Genomic DNA, 18,547 nt, shown 5'->3' on the forward strand with positions numbered 1-18,547 from the left:
ACATCGCATAAAAGGCGTTATTTCGACCGCCCATGACGTCAAAACCACAGTGGACACATTGGTGAGGCAGTTTTTTTTTTTTGCACCTCTTTTTCATCTGGCATGATACAGGTTCGAGCCTGCTTACTACTATTTAAAAAAAAATTTTTTTTGCTCGACCAACTCCCTTACGCACACCTCCACTTCCTTTTCCACCTTCGCGTCACGAGTTCGAGCCTGCCTGCCTACTGCAACCTTTTTTTTTTTTGCTCAACACACACCTCCAAACACCCGGGCAATGCCGGGCACTCAAGCTAGTTGGTCATAAATGTGAATACTGTTGTTGTAATAACCATTTTGAGGCTGTGTGTTGCAATAGATGCGGCCTTAACAACACAAGATCAGTACAGTCTGAAAGACTTAACAAAGGGAGCGCTATTTTCAAATCCTTGTGTAGTATTAAAAATGATTCATCCAACCAAAAACATATGCATCACCAACAGGGCATAAAACAACAGGAAAGTGTACCACTGGATCACCATGTACACAACAGTTTCTCTGACACCTGTATTAGACAGAACGCACAACCACAACCATTTATTAACCTCGCTATAGAGCTTGGAATGGCTACCACAGTGTGCCTCTCTGTGAAGAGTATCGTCATTTGATCACATTCATCATCCCTTGAGTACGGCATCTGTACAAAACCTCACCACAAGGTTACATTGCATCAGATTATGGACACACTCGACATTATGACGAGATTGTTGCCAATGTCCCTAACAAAATGAAGTGTATCGATGATGCTCTACTTTGGACGGACAACCTAGAATATAGTTTTTTTCCAGACTGCTAATTGGCTGGACATCTGTAGACGAAGCAACATTACCCTGAACCCCGACAAATTCACTTTTGGTGCAGATGTGGTTGAGTGCACTGGATTTGAAATCACTACCAATGAAGTCTGAAATATATACAAGCATTTTAGATTTCCAGCACCCAAAAATATCACCAATGTCTGTTCATTGTCTGGTCAATCAGGCTGCCTATAGCATGGCAGACTGCGTGTTACCATCAACAGCATGGCAGACTGCATGTTACCGTCCTGGGAGTTACTCAAACCTGGCATCCACTTCCACTGGAATAAAGACCTACAGGACCTCTTTTAGGAATTCAAGTCATCCATTGCCGCTGAAATTGAACACAGTGTACGCATCTTTGACTAGGACAAACCAACATACCTAGCGACTGAATGGTCAAAATCTGGAATTGAATTTTGTCTCTTACAGAAACACTGCAATTGTCCCAAAAGCGAACCCTTCTGTTGTCGCTCTGGTTGGAAAGTTGGTTGGCAGTCGATTCACCCTTGCAGCTGATATACAACAATAGAAGGTGAGACCCTCGCTGTCGCTAATGCCATAAACAAAGCTAAGTACTTCATCCTGGGCTGCTCAGAACTAATCATCACAGCTGACCACAAATCATTGCTGAAGATATTCTTTGACAGGTCACTTGAAAACATCTCAAATACATTTCTACGATACCTTAAAAAGAAAGCACTATGCTATAGGTTCAGAATGGTCCACATCCTTGGAGTGAAGCATTGCACCACCAACTGCCTATCATGTCATCTAACATCTGTGAAATTAGTATTACTCGATGATATGGCATCAATCACATTTGACTGTGATGCTTTTTAATATCCACTTCCCCTAATGCCTGGCCTGAGGATAAATGACACCACAGACGACAATATCGAAGAAGATGTAACTGCAGCCAATGCCATGTCACTTAACACTCTCAACCTCAAGTCGATCACATAGGACAGAATATGTATGGAGACTGCAAGTGATGAGGATATGCTTGCCCTGACTAAACTCATAGAATTTGGTATACTCGACTTCAGCCATGAGATGCTGAAAGCCATTCATGAGTACTTTCAGTTCCTGGATGATCTTTATACAATAGACGGTGTTGTAGACTGCATTATCATTCCACCATCACTGAGAGATGAGTTACTCTATACCCTACCTTCAGCTCATCAAGGGATAAACTCCATGATTGTTAGAGCTGAAATATCTGTGTTTTAGCCAGGTATAACACCTGCTATCACAGCACTTCAGGCTAATTGTGATTTTACTGTGAAGATTAGTTAGTGCAAAAAGAGGTCAAGGGTTAAGTTGCTGACGTATGTCAAACTCGGAAGTTGGGGATGACGATAGCACCTGGAATAGGTCAATCAGGTACATGTAAAAGAAAACGTGGAAAGAAAGAGAAAGAGAGAGAGAGAGAGAGAGAGAGAGAGAGAACATGAAAGAAAGAGAGGAAGATATCTTTTCTCTAGCGTGTAAATTGGTTACGAAAAAAATTACGAAAATCGATGAGGTAGAAAATTATTTATTAAAGAAAATTAAAAAATAGAATTTGATGAAAACGATCGTAAGACGCAGGAGAATTCAAAAGGGAGGTAATTTTCTGTTTCGATTTAAACAAGATGGCGGCAATTTTTACCTGCTACCACGATTAAAGTTGTTTTTTTTTTTTTTTTTAAATAATTCAGTAATATTCAGGTAATTTCCACTGCATAATTTGGAAGCTACCATTGTAACTTATTAGAATTGACAAAAACAAAACAAAACAAAAAAAAATCATTTGCTTTTTATTTGAAAACTCATTTATCGACTACAAAATTTCGTCCCAATATTGTAAAAGCGCCAGATTGCATTTTCTCTAGATGTAAACAACGTGAAGATTGCGAATACAGGGAGCATACTTATCGCAACAGACGCAACACGCAACTGTAATGGCCGACGATTTGTTAGAGTTTTTTTTTTTTTTTTACTAAAAACACAACAGCAGTTTTTCACTCGATAGACTTTCGTAATTTTTAATATATTATTATTTTCGACATGACAATTAAGTAAAAGTAAGCAAAAACAACTGTTTACTTAGTAAACAGTTGTTTTTGCTTGCAACCACACATTAAAAAAAAATCGATCTGTCGACTAAAGCACCTAATAATCTAAATTAAAATATTGACGCAACCCGAAATCCAAATAAATTCGCAACAATCAGAAAAGAAAATACTATTTGAAAAGTAATCGGCATAAATCAGACAAGCTAATAGGAGAATTAATTTGCACTGTCACCGATGCGAGAAACAGACAAAACTAGTCGATAAAATTTGTCAGCTGTTGGAAGCCCCCCCCCCCTCCACTTTTAAAAATTTTTATTATTATTTTTTTATGTTTTTTATTTATTTATCTTTTTTATGTTTTTTTTTTTTTTTTTTTAATGTTTAACGATTAAATGGAACAGTTTTCTTAAGGTGGTTTAGTTTAATCACCGGTCATGTGATAGTGTCACGTGATCGGTGTTATAAGTAATCACATGACTTTCATGTTTCAGTTTCGAATGTAGACGCCAACGATGTCGTGTCTTCTTTTTTTTTCACCAACCACAGCAACAAAGATCCTCTCAAACAAAAACGGTTTATATCGAAAGTAGGATTATAAAAAAGCCGATGTCAGCACCAAAATTGAAGCAACCATTGTCCAAACTGATTGTGGAGCAAATATATACAAAGGGAATTACAAATATTCCGGGTCATTTTATTTGGCATCGCCGTCAATTGGATTTACACCGTTTTATTATTTCAATAATTTGTTTTTAATATTCAAAAACAAAAAAAACATAAAAAAGTAAAATATTTTTGAGATTATGTAAAAAAGCAAAACAAAAACATGTGATTATTCTCACAGGTGATAGGCCTTGTTTGTAAGCAAATAATTACTTATTTTGCTTAATACAAATATTAAATTTATTTGTTGTTAAACACAAAAACCGTGATTTAAAAAAAAAAAAAAAAAAAAAAAAAAAATCAAATAACGGTTGTTTTTGAAGCCATTAAAAAATGACCAGTTTCCTACTGAGAAATACTATTTTTTTTCAATTGTTGTGGAAAGACGATATAAATTTAAGAAATGAGAAAGAAGAAAAGGTATAATTAAAGAAAATATCAATTTATTAAATTTAAACAATGTGAAGTAATTTTTAATTAAACTTTTTAAAAAAAAGTTAGTGAAAAAAACAAAAACAATGCCGATTTGTTTTTTTATTACCTATATTGCATAATTTTTTTTAACTAAAGAGGAAAAAAATCCCAAAAATAAAAGGCTGAACATATACATTTTTAAAAAAATTTAGTAAGTAAACGCTATGTTTGAAAAAACTAAAAATTAAAATTCCGTCCACGAAATAAAAAAAAAAAAAAAAAAAAAAATTTTGAAAAATTTAACAAAACCAATAAAACTGATAAAATCGAGTAATAGTTTTATTTTTCAGTTTTGTTTAGAAAACAAGACAATAAGGAATAACTGTTTAATTTGTTTAAACGAAAAGAGAAAACAAAAGCTATTTTTCTGCTTGTTTAAAGGATACGAAACCTTAAACTGTCAACATCATACGCACCCAATACATTATATAAATATATTAACTTTCATATAATTTTGTTGGACTGACCATGCCGAAAAGTCACAATCTATCGGTCGTCCGAAGAAAATGAATGAATTTGACGATGACATTAATATAAGAGAACAAGTCTTTCAAAACGCAATTCGAGAATACGTGGTAAGTGACTTTCTTTTATTTTCATTTGGTATTATTGTAGATTAGCACCCTCAGCTACCTCCCCCTACCCATGAGTTTCTACTTTTTTATGCGATTGTTTGAACACGCCGAAAAAAATTTCTGGCATTTTTTTTTTTTTTTTTTTTAAATTTAAGGACTGAACTAATAACGTTATTTAGAAACATGTTCTTGACATAGGTAAAGCGGGGAGGGGGGTAACTATTCTATACTTTAATCGGTGCTTAAGATAGTCGACAGATTTTTTTTTCTGGTTTTCACTACTTATTTGTCATGTCGAAAATAGTAATACATCCCAAAATTACGAAAATTCAAGTAGAACTGCTATTTTTTTTTTTTTTTTTTTTTTTTTTTTTTTAGTAAAAAAAAAAAAAGACCAATTTTTACGACGTGCCCTAGCGTATTATAAGCACCTCAACCTCTCCATGTTAAGAACGGTTTACAGAATAAAGGCGGAGTTGTACAGCCATCACTCCTCTGTGTAGTGGGCACCCCTTTCAAATGTCAATGATTCTAATTTTTTTCCTTTTTTATTTTTGCATAATCTGGTTAGTGTCCAATAAATAATAATCCAGTGAAAAAATTAAACTATCAGTATAGAAATTACGCATGGGGGTGATGGTTGGGTACTGGTCGCGGTAAGAGTTCCCTGCCGAACACCCTAAAAAAACAATGACTTCTCCCCACGCATGCGCAAAGGACATGTTTTAGTTGCCATAGTAACAAAACGATCCTGAATTTTTATCGACTTTGTTTTACTGTTTATGAATATTGAAATAAAATACATTACTACACATTTATTAATATCTCACTTTTAATCACTTTTATCGACTTTTTGAATGGTGCGAAAATAACATTGATTAAACGTAAGTAAATTTATTATTCTATCACCATTTTGTGGTACTAGTGCACTTATTGATCCGTGCTGAAATAACGTTATTATTTAAAAAGCCATTCTTAACATGGGGAGGGTGCAAATTCGCCTAAAAAAGTAGAATATCATTTTACGAAATTAGCTAAGAGTGTTAATTTACAATAACACCTATGGCACCATTGGCACTTCTGCATGTCAGTAACATGAAGCGAATGCGTGTAATTTAGTTTCAAGAACCGCCGACAGATGTCGTTTGTCAGCCAAAGAACCGGGGTCGATAACTATTGTTGTAATGAAAAATAAGTTTCATTCAACACACAAAACTAAAAACACATAGAAATGAAAAGTTGGGAAATTATTTTAATATTCATTTTAAGAAAATGCTATTAAAAAAGAAAAAAAAGTCGATAAAAGTGACACATAAACAGTAAAAAAAAAAAAAGATATTAATGTGTAGTAATGTATTACTATGGCAACTAAAACATGTCCTTTGCGCATGCGTGGGGAGAAGTCATTGTTTTTTTAGGGTGTTCGGCAGGGAACTCTTACCACGACCAGTACCGGGGGGGGGGGTATTCCGAAAATCGTTCTTAACATGGGGAGGTTGGGGTGCTTATAATACGCTGGCTGGGACACGTCGTAAAAATTGACCAATTATCCAGTTAAGTAGGAAAGTAACTTCGGGGTTGTATTAGATTCGAAAAAGTTGTCAAAAAACAAATAACAAATGTTATCAAAGGCGAGATAAGTTACTTTTCTACCCAACTGGATAAAATTTTTTTAGTGTTTTTATTTAATGTAACATGTTTATTCAACCCGAAAAAGTGTTTACCGATGTATGTAATGTATTGGAAAATTAAAAATGGCGCCAGACTCTTTGAACACTGTAAGTTTGGGAAAATAAGTTAAAAATAAAACTATACAAAATACTGTTAGTAACTCTCAATGTTACTGTACATAGGCTGACAAATTCGGTGGGTTTTTAACAGTATTTTGTATGTTTATTTTTAACTCATTTTCTCAAACTTACCGTGTTCAACAGTCCCTCGTCATTTGCATTTTTCCAATTGGTAAACACTGTTTTTCGAGCTAAATAAATGTTACATTAAATAAAAACACTAAAAAAATTATCCAGTTAGGTAAAAAAGTAACTTAGCTTGCCTTTGATAACATTTATATATTGTTTTTTGACAACTTTTTCGAATCTGTAATACAAACCCCGGAAGAGCCCCCCCCCCCAACTCCCCATTTCGAGGTTCAGGGCCGGAGGGGTGTTTATTCAGAAAGCTGTTCTTAACATGGGGAGGTCGGTGTTTATAATTCGCTGGCTGGGACACGTAAAAATTTACGGAATGCGATTTTACCCAATTTTCGGTAAAAATAATTATAACTTTTTTTTTTTTTTTTTTTTTTTTCGTGAATTCCCGTCAAGTATGGATCGGGCGAGACCGGCAATTATCGGTGTCAGCCGAGCGTCGTAACAGACGCAGACTAATGAAAAAAAAAAAATCTGAAAAAAATGCAAATAATCAAAAATAACAAAAAACCTACCTTGAAAAATGGAAATGTTTTCATTTTAGTATTTTATTTTTTATTTTTATTTTTTTTTAATTTATTTTTTTCTCCAAGAAAAGATTTTTTTAACCATATAATTGTTAGGTGTAAGTACAAGTTTTTTTATTTTATTTATTTATTTTTTTTTCAAGACTTGTTGTTCAGTCAAGTTCTTTTGGTGGCACTGTCCATTTGTACATCTCCAAGAGAAACCATCCTTTACACACGATCTTTTTTTAAGTAAACATTTGTGTTTACAATTGTTGCATTGCAGTTGCACTTCATTTTTTTTTGGGGGGGGGGCAGCAATTTCTTCTGACGATGAGACTGTCTGCATCGATGTTTTCATTTCTTTTTCTAACATATAGATTTATTTTGCCTGTCATTTTTCTGTTTGGCGAGTTTGAAAATGTTTGTCAGCTTTTTTTTTTTTTTTTTTTTGTCGCTTTCTTCCAATTCGAATGTCATCTGCTTCCATCTTGGCTAATCAAACTCCCAGAAATTCAATTAATAAGTAACTAATCAGAAAATAAAGTAACCCCCGCCCCCGCTCTCTTAATATCACCTTAAAAATTACTAAAAACATAAAAAAAAAAAAAATAAAAAGTCGAGTTAGCGGCCGTTTCAACATTTGAACGACGCCGCTTGGCTGACACCGATCATTGCCGGTCTCGCCCGATCCATACTTGACGGGAATCCACGAGAATTCGGGTCAAATTATGCAAGAGTACCCCCTTTTTTTGTTGTTGTTGTTGTAATTTTTGGATATATTGCTGTTTTCGGTATTACAATTAAGTACGTAGTATTGTTTTTGCTTAAAGCAACATATTAAAAAAATCAACAATATAAATAATTTCCTGAATAATTTCCTATGAATTTTCGTAATTTTTGGATATGTTACTATTTTCGACCTGACAGGTAAGTGCTTTTGCTTAATCGATCCCTCGACTCTAACGTAAGCACCTTTTCATCTAACAAGTTAACATAAAATGATATCCGTTTTCGGGCCATTATAGCGTTTTCCTATGGGGAAATACATTCTATGCGTTTTTTCATTTTTTTTTTTTTCTTTGTGGGGATAGGGTTATATAAAGTTAGCGCGACCTGGAAATGGAGAAATCATTACGTTAAATGTATAGGTATGCGAAACCGATCGCTCTCTAAATACTAAAATTAAAAAAATAAAAAGCAATTTTCTTTCTCTCAGACAAGTTTTTTTTTTTTTTTTTTCCAAGGTATTCACATGTGATCGTCTAAAAAGGTAGAATCTTATTTTTGGTTGGGGTAATTTAGCGGAGGGTGTTAATCTATAAGAACACCATTTTTTGACAAACTTTCACCGGCACTTGAATTTGGCTTTTTTCAGGATCAGCAGACTGTTCATAAAGGCTTCCAAAATATTTTCTGCAGTTCTGTCGACTGTACGAATAAAACAACTAAAAAAAAAAAAAAAAAAAATCCCGCCTATGTTTAAAAAGTGACATTTCGGTTCATTGTCAAAAGTAAAAGACCATTTTTTTTTTTTTTTTTTTTGTCCAGCCGACAAGACAGCAGAAAGACTTTTAGAAGCCTTTGTCAACAGTAACACAGGTTTGCTGATCTTGGAAGCCAGAATACGTAGTCAGTCCCGAGATCCGAATAGGTCCCGGAAATGGCTAAAGCAGGTTACGACCTGAAAGTTACAAAAACAATATAAACAATAATACGATACTAACCATGCGAAGCCTCAAAGGGTTTAATTTTCGTGTACTAATGCAGTGCACTGCAGTGCACTTATTGATCCTTGCTGAAATAACGTTATTTAAAAAGCCATTAACATGGGGAGGGTGTTTTGTATCCATTCTATACTTTAATCTTACAATTTAAGAAAACACAAAACTTTAAACTTGGACATACGATTTAAAAAAAACACAGCGCGGATCAGTAAGTGCATTGCAGTACTGCACTGCTGCACTAGCACCAATTTTGGAGCGATTATTGAGACTCCGCGGATGCCCGTGTAATATCAACCATCTTTTTCATTTTAACTTAACGTTCGACACTACTCGTGTTTCAAAAGCAAATAAACGCTTTAAAATAAGTTAAAAACAAAAAACACGCTTATCTAGGTACACGTAAAGAGTAACGTTATGCTAGTGAATACCGCTGGCGCTGGATATATATATATATATATATATATATATATATATATATTGACCACTTTTTTCGTTTAAAAAAATATGCGGCTTAAACAAGTCATAAACTACTTCGAACATTTTCGCGACAGACTTTGGATTGTCTGTCAATAATCGAGACTATTTAAGTACGCAAATTCTTCGGATGTCTAGTCATTGCAAGTAGTAAGCAAGCACTCTCTCACCAACAGTTTTCCTATTTTATTTATTAAGTTACAGAATTTTATGTAACGAGGGCAAAGGTCGATTTTTAATGTGCGACAGAATCCAACAAGACGGTAGATATTGACTGAGAACAGAAAAACTGTCCCGCGGCGTTCCTTCACGAATGTAAGCGCCCCAGGCGATAAGCGATAACCCTCTCCCTTCTGAAGGATAAGCCCTCCCTCCCACCACCACCACACACTGAGTTGTTGGTTCGCCTCAAGGTCGGTTGGTAAATTTTTAGTTTACCGACCCCTCGGCATTCACCTTTAATTTGTCGACTCTTATAGGTTTTCGGGTACGTTGAGAACGAATATAGCATTCATTTTTTGCGCAAACAAGTAGTTATCCGTAATCACTATTGTTTTTGCTGGCGACCATCTTGTTTCCCATTTAGGGGAAAAAAAAAAAAAAAAAAAAACCGCCAAAAGGGCCAAAAAATGACCAAAAAAACATTTTTCGGCTTCAAGGCGGAAATGACCCCCCCTCCCCCTCATCACTCACCCTTCTGGATATTTTTCCGCTTCCCGATATCGAAACTGACAATCTTTTTTTTCACTTAATTGCATTAATTTTTTCATTTTCCTAATTATATTCATTTTTTTTTTAACTTGCTGAACTACGCGCATGCGCGTAGTCACTTGGCGTTTCACAAGGTGCATGAATACATGGCGGACATTTTAAATGACAACTTTATTTTATAAAAAATATTTTTCACCTCATTTTTAATAGTAAAAATATTACTGTCAGTAATTTTTCACGAGCGGTTTACAAAAGCATATTTTATGTTTTTCGTTCTTTTTGGGGCTGCGGGGCTGCGGCGGGGGTATTCAATTAGAGAACAGACGCGCAGTTATCCGTATTTGAAGACCTTCAGTACCCGGCTTAATTCCTATCATTTTTAATGGCGGTCATCTTGTTTTCAATAACGAAAAAACGCCAGTTTTTAATACGACGAAAATTCAGTTCCTCGAAAAAGGGACACTATATTGTGACAAAAATTTAAGATTGCCCCGATCTTAAAGGATTTCTTCCCCTTCCTTCACTGAACGAAGAAAGAAAAGGCGAAATGTAACATACTACAATTTGCTTTTAGCCTAAAGGATTTTCGAATTGTATGTGTTAAATTACATATTCACTAGTGTTCAGTATACGAATAAAGCTACGTAGTTGAATAATAAAAATATGCTTATGGCAAGTGAGCTACACAAACGTTGGTTTCGTTCCTCAAAGGATATTTGGTGCTTAGTCGACAGATTAAGTTTTTTTTTTTTTTTTTTTTTTTTTTTGTCGTTGTAAGCAAAAAAAAAAAAAAAAATTACGTACTTAATAGGCTATTATCTGGATATTTACCATATTTTCGACATAGCTATTAAAGTTAATAGCTATGTCGAAAATATGGTAAATATCCAGGTACGCTACAACAGAACACCGACCACTCTATAGATAATTGAGGTCGCTGACAACGAATTTGATAGTCAAACTTGGGGCAAACTTACCGTTTGCATGGTATTAACCCCTGAACCCTCGAACTACTTTCCATCATTTTGCACCTTCCGTTTACGCTACGCACATGCACTAGCATAAACGACGGCTTCACCTTCTCACATGGCGTACAAATCTTCCGCGGAAAATTTGAAATTAGATGAAAAAGAAATAAAACAAAAGGAAAGCAGTGAAGTTGAGAGGCGGGAGGGGTAATTTTTTTTTTTTTTTTTCCAGGAACATAGAATTTTCAAAAAGTAACGCACTAGCATTTGCCAATTAGAACACCATTTAACATTTTTCGAAGATTTTACTGTTTACTGTTAGAAATTTCAGAATGCAAGGGCGATAACCGCTGGATTTCCAATCACGCGGTTATTTCGACCAATGATATTGCATTGTTCAGTTGCTGCGGAGGATTCAGAATTTGGTGGGAATATTATGTTTCAAAAAACAGATTTCAATTTTGCGTCGAGCAAAGCCGACGCGTAATCTCGGTCCGTGCATAATGAACTAAGGCAGGGTTCTACCCCATTTATTTCTCCGCTCATTTAAATGCGGATACTAGCCGGAGGCTAAAATGTTCTACGGATTAATTACTTCATTATCATTGCCCGCAGGGGGGGGGGGGCATATTATTTTATGAACATCGATCGCAATGTGCGTTGTTCGTATTGACCAATCTGGAAGGATTTCGAGAACCCTCAACCATTTCTACGAGCGGCCGATTCTACCAGCATCTTCAACAAAAAGAAAACTACCTTCGCCTTTCAAGGCATGGACTACCCGCCATTTGGCTGAAGCTAAAGAGGGCACTCTTTTGCAATACAGACTCATTTTTACCTTCTTGTAAATAAAATATTCTTGGATTTAAGGTGAGCCTTTGTTGCTTTTCTGTGTCTTTCATTTTGCCAAAGGCAAAAACGAGTAAGAATTTCTTACATTACATTGGGGGCGCGAGCGGGGGCGGGGTTGTGGTGTTTGTTGGTTACCCCCCCCCCGCTCGTGCCCCCAATGTAAACAGTAAAATCTTCGAAAAATGTTAAATGGTGTTCTAATTGGTAAATGCCGGTGCGTTACTTACGGAAAAACGGTTAACTAAACTGCAGAAGTACCTATTAAGCCACATAAGTTCTATAATTGAATCTTCCTCCCGCAAAACGAAAAACAAATGTTTGATGCTTGTTTTTGTAAACCGCATTAAAAACTACGCGAGACAAAAAAGAAAAAAAAAAAAAAACCCTCCCCCATTTATTGTACTTTTCTTCAATTGTAAGTCATTAAAAAATGTCAGTCCGTAACTTTTTGATTGATACGCCATGTTAGAAGGCAGTTTGCAAGCCGTCGTTTATGCGGCAGCGCACGCGCAAGCTGCAAAGTGGGGGAAAGTAGTTTGTGGGTTCAGGGTTTAATACCATGCAAACGGTAAATTTGCCCAAGTTTGACTATCAGATTCGTTGTCAGCGACCTCAATTACCTAAAAAAACAAAAACAAATTAGAGTGGTCGGTGCTCTGTTGTAGCGTATCTGGATATTTACCGAAACATACGAAAATTTATCCGTAGAACAACTGTTATTGTTTTTAGTAAAAGTATTGCTAGGCTACAAATGTCGGAAGCCATTACGATGTAATCGAAATTTTGCGTTTCGAGTTATGTATCCTGTGTGTGAACTGTTCGTCTACTTTATAACATTTAGGAAAAATGCAGTTTTTCCAATTTTCCGTAAAAATGACTTTCTCCGATCAATTTTCGTCATTTCGGATATATTACTATTTTCGACGTGACAATTTAAGTACGTAATGTTTTAAGCAAAACATGAACAAAAAAAAAAAAAAAACGATTTATCGACCCTATCTTAATAAGTATCGAATATTCATTTACTGAATGAAATAAGTGCTTTCGTATAGCTTAATTGCTATGTGTGTTAAAAGAAAAAAAAAACAAAAAAACTGGGTGTGAAGTTCGCACAGTAACAAAAACGGACCTTGACTTCGTTTCCACGGTTCAAAAAGATTGTTTTAAGGGGTTGTGTTACTGTACACATAGATTCGAAAAAGTTGTCAAAAAACAAATATAACAAATAAATGTTATCAAAGGCAAAATAAGTTACTTTTCTACTTAACTAGACAAAATACTGTTAGAAACTCGCTCAATATATATTACCGTGACAGGCTGACATATATTCGTCTTTTTTTTTTTTTTTATATGTAATTCCTATTTCTGTTATGTAAATAGTGAAATGCGTTTCCTCATTATTTCCAATAAACTTATTTGGAAAACGTGTAGTTAAAGTGACATTTCTTTTAAAGGCGACATAATCTCACTCACTCACTCACTCACTCACTAACACATTTTGAAATGAGTTAAAAACATATTTAATCTGAAAAGGAAACACTAGATAAATGGATAGTCCTTAATCCGCGGAGTTTTGAAGAAATACTCTCCTTCTCATCAGAGGGTAGGAATTAGCAAAATTCGGGATCGGATTTTGCATGCAGAAGTATTTGATGAAACAAGTCAAAGATCTTACTTGAAAACAAAAGTTAAGCAGAGGGAATATGGTAAAGAAAAAGGTGATTACACATGAATGGATAGTATATATATATATATATAAGTGAACGTGTTTGAGTGTCTGTACATTTCCCTACGTAATAACTCAATTTTAAGTCTACAGACTCGAAATTTGATATACAGTGTACTGAGATTTGGGAAAATCTTTGATCTGTTTTCGGCTAGAAATTTTGCTGTTAAGGGGTCAAAGTTCAACGATTATACCTTATACTCTACCAAACTCCTCCGCCAATTTTGGGTATAAAACACTTGAAATTTTAGATATAGGTTCCTTGGACATGGATCTAACTTAATAACTTGATTTGAGCCCCAAACAATAAATGTTAAGGGGTCATAATAGGGGTCAAAGTTTAAAAAATTTGACCTCTGTGGTCTCAACCAAATTACTCAATTTCTGGTCTAAACACTTCAAATTTGAGTATTCAGAGATAGGACAAGCTTTTTAATTGGTTTGGGTCGAAAATTTTTAGTTACCAATATATAAATGTATGTATGTTTGCATGTCTGCCTAAAACTTTCGACAGAAGCGACTGATTTTACCAAGATCAGTATCGTTTAGAAGTTCGACCTTTCAGACGACAAATATCGAAAAATTGGCTAAAAACATTATCTTCACCTTCAACTGGACACTTTTCAACGGGGGGTTGCTTTTTTCGCCAATATTTTTTAAAGTCCTCCTCTCCTTTCGATTGTCTAGCCTTAATTTAAACCTACGCTGCTTCCGGTTTGGCGGTGGTCGTAACAGCAAAGACATCTGTGTTTTTTTCCACGTTCTTTTCCTCCTTTGCGGTACGGGTTCGAGCCTGCCTTCTTACTACGACTTTTTTTTTTTTTTTTTTGCTCAACATACACCTCCAAACACCCGGGCAACGCTGGGCTGAAATGCTAGTATATATATATATATATATATATATATATATATATATATATACACACACACAACTGTGGTCGAAATAATGGAGCACCAATGAAAATTGAAATTATGATTCAAGCTTAAGAATAGTGGAGTAAACATTAATAAATCTATTTGAACAACAATCTATATTTGGAATGTTCTCCTTTTTGTCTTTATAATTGCTTTTATTCGTTTTTGCATATTTTATTGGCTAAATTATTGGAGATGGTAGGATTTATTTTCTGCCATTCTTCATGATTTGTACATTCTCACTTTTTCCCCTAGATGGGACCACAAAGTTTCAATGGGATTTACGTCTGTTGATTAAGGGACACTTCATCACTGTTATGCCTTTTTCTCAAACCAACCCATTAAAACTTTTGACACATGGCATGAGGCATTGTTTTGTTGCAAGATTACATCACTTGGAATATTATTGAATATTTTACTCAAAGAGGTTTGGTAAACCTGATCCAGCATATTATTATAAATTGTGGATTTTATTCTGTTCTACACGTGTACAACGGTCCAGTGCTTAAAGAAACCATGCAGCTCAAACCATTACGCTTCCTCCTCCAAATTTGACAGTTAGAACCATATGATCGGGATGAAATGTCTCTCCTTCTCTACAGGGAACATAAACTGCTTCAGGGATGCCAAAAGTCTGCTGAAAAAAAAAGTGAGGATTTGTTACAATTTTTGAATAGATATTATAGATGTATATTCACATAAAAATTTCAGTTCTTTTCAAAGTTTAGATAATAGCTGTTAACTTACCTCAGTTACTTTTTGTCAGGTCAAACAATTTTGGTCCAGCCATCAAGTGTCCGATTTTCATTTTTGCAAATTACAGTCGTTTTTTTGTTTTTTGTTTGTTTTTTCTTGTTGGCTTGAGACAAGTATGGTTTCTTCCTTGCTTTTGCATCCTTTTAATCCCGCTCCTAATAACCTTCTCACTGTTGGAGCTGATATACTCTTGTTTGCATCCTCCTTAAGTTCAGCAACTTTTCTTATCTGCAAGGGATGCTCTTTTCAAAGATGTGTATTCCCTGCCCGTGCGTTGGGGACCCCCCCCCCTAAATGAATCAAAATGATTTTTGTTTCAATAAAAATAGCGAGGTCTCATGACAGCAAAAAAAAAAAAAAAAAATTAGCCTGAAATGGGAAAGAAGCGTAATCTTACCACGACGAGTTATGACATGAACCTGAAAAAAATGTTTATTTATGTGTTCGTTACTTAAAAGTTTAAGAACAAAATGGAATTCCTTTCAGTTTTAGTTATTTTTTTTCAAAATGAAATTAAAAATATAAAAATACTTTATTTTTATATATAAAATAAAGTTGTTCCCAGAACGATCAAAGATTCCGTATAACACTTTTAAAGAATAATGAAAACAAACAAATGAAATCCTTTCAGTTTATTCGTAAGTGTGTTTTTTCCAATATAAAAAAAAAAAGCAAAACATTTTTATGCCTACACGGAATTATTTTTTCATACTAGAAACTTAAGATTACCAAATTTAATTGGTAAAGATAATTTTTTTTTTTTTTTTTTTTTTCCAAACAAAACTAAAAATTTTAAAATGTTTCGGTATTTTTATATATAAAAAAGTAGTTCCCGGAATGTTAAAGTTATGCTTCGAAGCATACCCTTTTCTAAAAAGAATCGATGTCAGTAATAATAATTAAAAATAAATTAAGTTAAATATAAATCAACTTTAAATAACAATTTTAAATAGAAGACTTAAAACAATTCTCTCACTCTAAACGGTAACTAACATACAGCTATTTAGTAAAATCGAGTTGTTTTAGTGTAATATGCAAATGCGGTTACGTCTTAATCGTATATTTTGCAAGAATCATGCTATATATATATATATATATATATATATATATATATATATATATATATATAATAAAATAGTAATGAACCTTTTGTATATATTAATCAAATTGTAAACAGACAAGAATACAAATTTTTTTTTTTATATATATATATATACTAGACTACCCATGACCCGGGGGTCAGTATGTTATATTAGCTATGGAATTAATGTATGAGCGTGACACTTGTGACGTAAAGAAAATAGTTTTTTTTTGTTTTTTTTTTGTGGCATAACAAACATTTCTATGAAAGTATATTAAAATGAAAAAAGAATAGATAGATTTTTATGAGTCGTTCTGTTTATAATTGTTTATTTTTGAAAAAAAAAAAAAAACTTAGAGCCATTGAATTAGAAGTGGTCTGCCATACTTATAGGTAAATGTGCACTGAACAGGTACCGTAATACTTGAAGTTAAATTCAAATTTTGATATCTTTTAATTTAAACACAAAAAAAACAATTGAGACGCTGAAAACGTACACAGTAAAACAATGTGTTATATTGATTATTTATTTGTAACGCAAATTCAAAACATTTTCGGGGTTATTTATTTATGTTGGGAGTGTAGAAGAAAATGTATGAATGTTTTTTAAAAAAGGTGTATTAAAAAATGGAGAATAAATTTAAAAAAATGAAGGCAGTGAATAAATTGCCGTTGTAAAATGCTCTTATGGTTGTCAAGGGGTTAAAGTAGTTTTATTTGTAAGAAAATTGCGTTAAAATAACTTAAACGTAATACGGAAATGAATGCTGTAAAAAAAAAAAAAAAAAAAAAAATGCAGAAAGTATTAACAATTGTTTATTTGGTTAATATAAACGTGAAAAATAAAAGCAAAACAATTGGGACACTGAAAACGTATGCAGTAAAACAATACGTTTTATTGTTGCGTTGATTATTTGTTTATGTACGCATGCGCAACCGGAAGTCGTAAACTGGATGTGGAGTTATAACACCTGTTACAAGGTCATTTGAGTTTTATAACTATATATATATATAGCTTATTTATATGAACTTTTTAATGGATGCTTGACTGCATTAGTCTTTCATGGGTTTCTTTTGTTAATAGCGACCGTTTTTCTTCTACAGTCAATGTGTTGCCAATAGAATAAAGCAAAAAATATACAAATAATGAAAATATTACTAGTCTTAATAGCCAGTAGTCATAGGAGAACTACCATGATACCAGCTGCCTCTATTTTTTTGTGGATGTAGGTAATCACGTAAGTTTTATCCAGTTCACTCTACAATCATCTACGTTTTTCTTTGGTCTGTTTCGCTCCTCTTCCTTCTGCACTATTCCGGTCCTGAGTATGACCTTAAGACATCCACTTGGACCTGAAATGATAGCACCAGATGCCCTCACAGATATCAGATCAGACGGTCTGAAGATACTGGCATCCTGACCTAAAATGCACCAAACACGATATTGTTTTGTTTTCCTTTGCAAAACTCAATCATGTTTTGTAAAGTCAAAAACAAAAAATTTTCCTCTACAAACCAAACACTATGAATAAAACCTGAAGTGTAAAACCTTTTTCTAAAATCACTGGATTTGGCATTAAATAACCTAAAAAAAGGCTAATATACTGTCAGGTTAGTCAGAGGTATTTACATCAAGAGAGCGCAAGTGCTATGAGTTTTTCGGAGCACATACCATTAAAGTACTTGTAAAACAAACGCAGGGGGTACAAAATTGTGGTGATGCGACTGAGCTTGGAGCTTGGTTGATAGTGCGGGACATGTTAGATTGGACCCTGTCTTGTATTAAAAGACTAATGAGTGATGCACCAACCCAGATGGGGCAATGCTGAAGAATCTTATCCTTCGGCTGCCTATATTCTACCTCCATAGCTTGGTTGTCATCTGTTTCACATTCAAAAATGAAGATAAACAGTTGCAGGAAATGGAACAATTGTAGTTTGAATCTTCAAATTGATTAAAGACTCTCACAGAAAGAACTCTCCTTTTACCACGATAAATAAAAGACTTTCCTAACTCCCTCTATGTTGTACCTGGCATCAGATGGAATTGTCATGGCTAAAGATTCTTTAGAATGATTTTGCTGCCGATTACAACTTGGTCGTCTTTGATTTCAATTTTAACAAGTTCCTGTTATGGATCGCTCCAAAAATTACTCCAATTCATGTCATTGGTCAGTATTAGTATTCCCATAGTGATCCTCAGCTTTTGGCTGGCATTCGTTTCTGTCTTACATCAAGACAGCATTGTACATAATCTGCATTTATCTGGGATGTTTGTTTTATGGTGGGAGTCGGC

At 34.2% G+C, this 18,547-nt stretch overlaps 2 protein-coding genes across 4 annotated transcripts in view; one reads left to right on the top strand and one right to left on the bottom strand.

Moving 5' to 3' along the window:
* Positions 1-7,090, bottom strand: part of LOC145258191 (methionine synthase reductase-like) — a 130,970-nt gene extending 123,880 nt beyond the window's left edge. The window contains exon 1 of one of the 2 annotated variants that reach the window (XM_080116082.1): positions 7,052-7,090. In XM_080116082.1, coding sequence (XP_079972208.1) covers positions 7,052-7,075 — 24 coding nt within the window. In that variant the 5' untranslated portion in view covers positions 7,076-7,090. The remainder of the gene's footprint in view (positions 1-7,051) is intronic. The other variant, XM_080116080.1, reaches the window with a different exon arrangement.
* LOC145258192 (limb region 1 protein homolog) overlaps positions 3,368-18,547 on the top strand; it is a 170,501-nt gene continuing 155,321 nt past the window's right edge. For both annotated transcript variants that reach the window (XM_080116083.1, XM_080116084.1), the window contains exon 1: positions 3,368-4,608. In XM_080116083.1, coding sequence (XP_079972209.1) covers positions 4,540-4,608 — 69 coding nt within the window. In that variant the 5' untranslated portion in view covers positions 3,368-4,539. The remainder of the gene's footprint in view (positions 4,609-18,547) is intronic.

This window comes from Euprymna scolopes, chromosome 33, assembly GCF_053919585.1.
Source record: "Euprymna scolopes isolate OS-2025 chromosome 33, ASM5391958v1, whole genome shotgun sequence".
Classification (NCBI taxonomy): Eukaryota; Metazoa; Mollusca; class Cephalopoda; order Sepiida; family Sepiolidae; genus Euprymna; species Euprymna scolopes.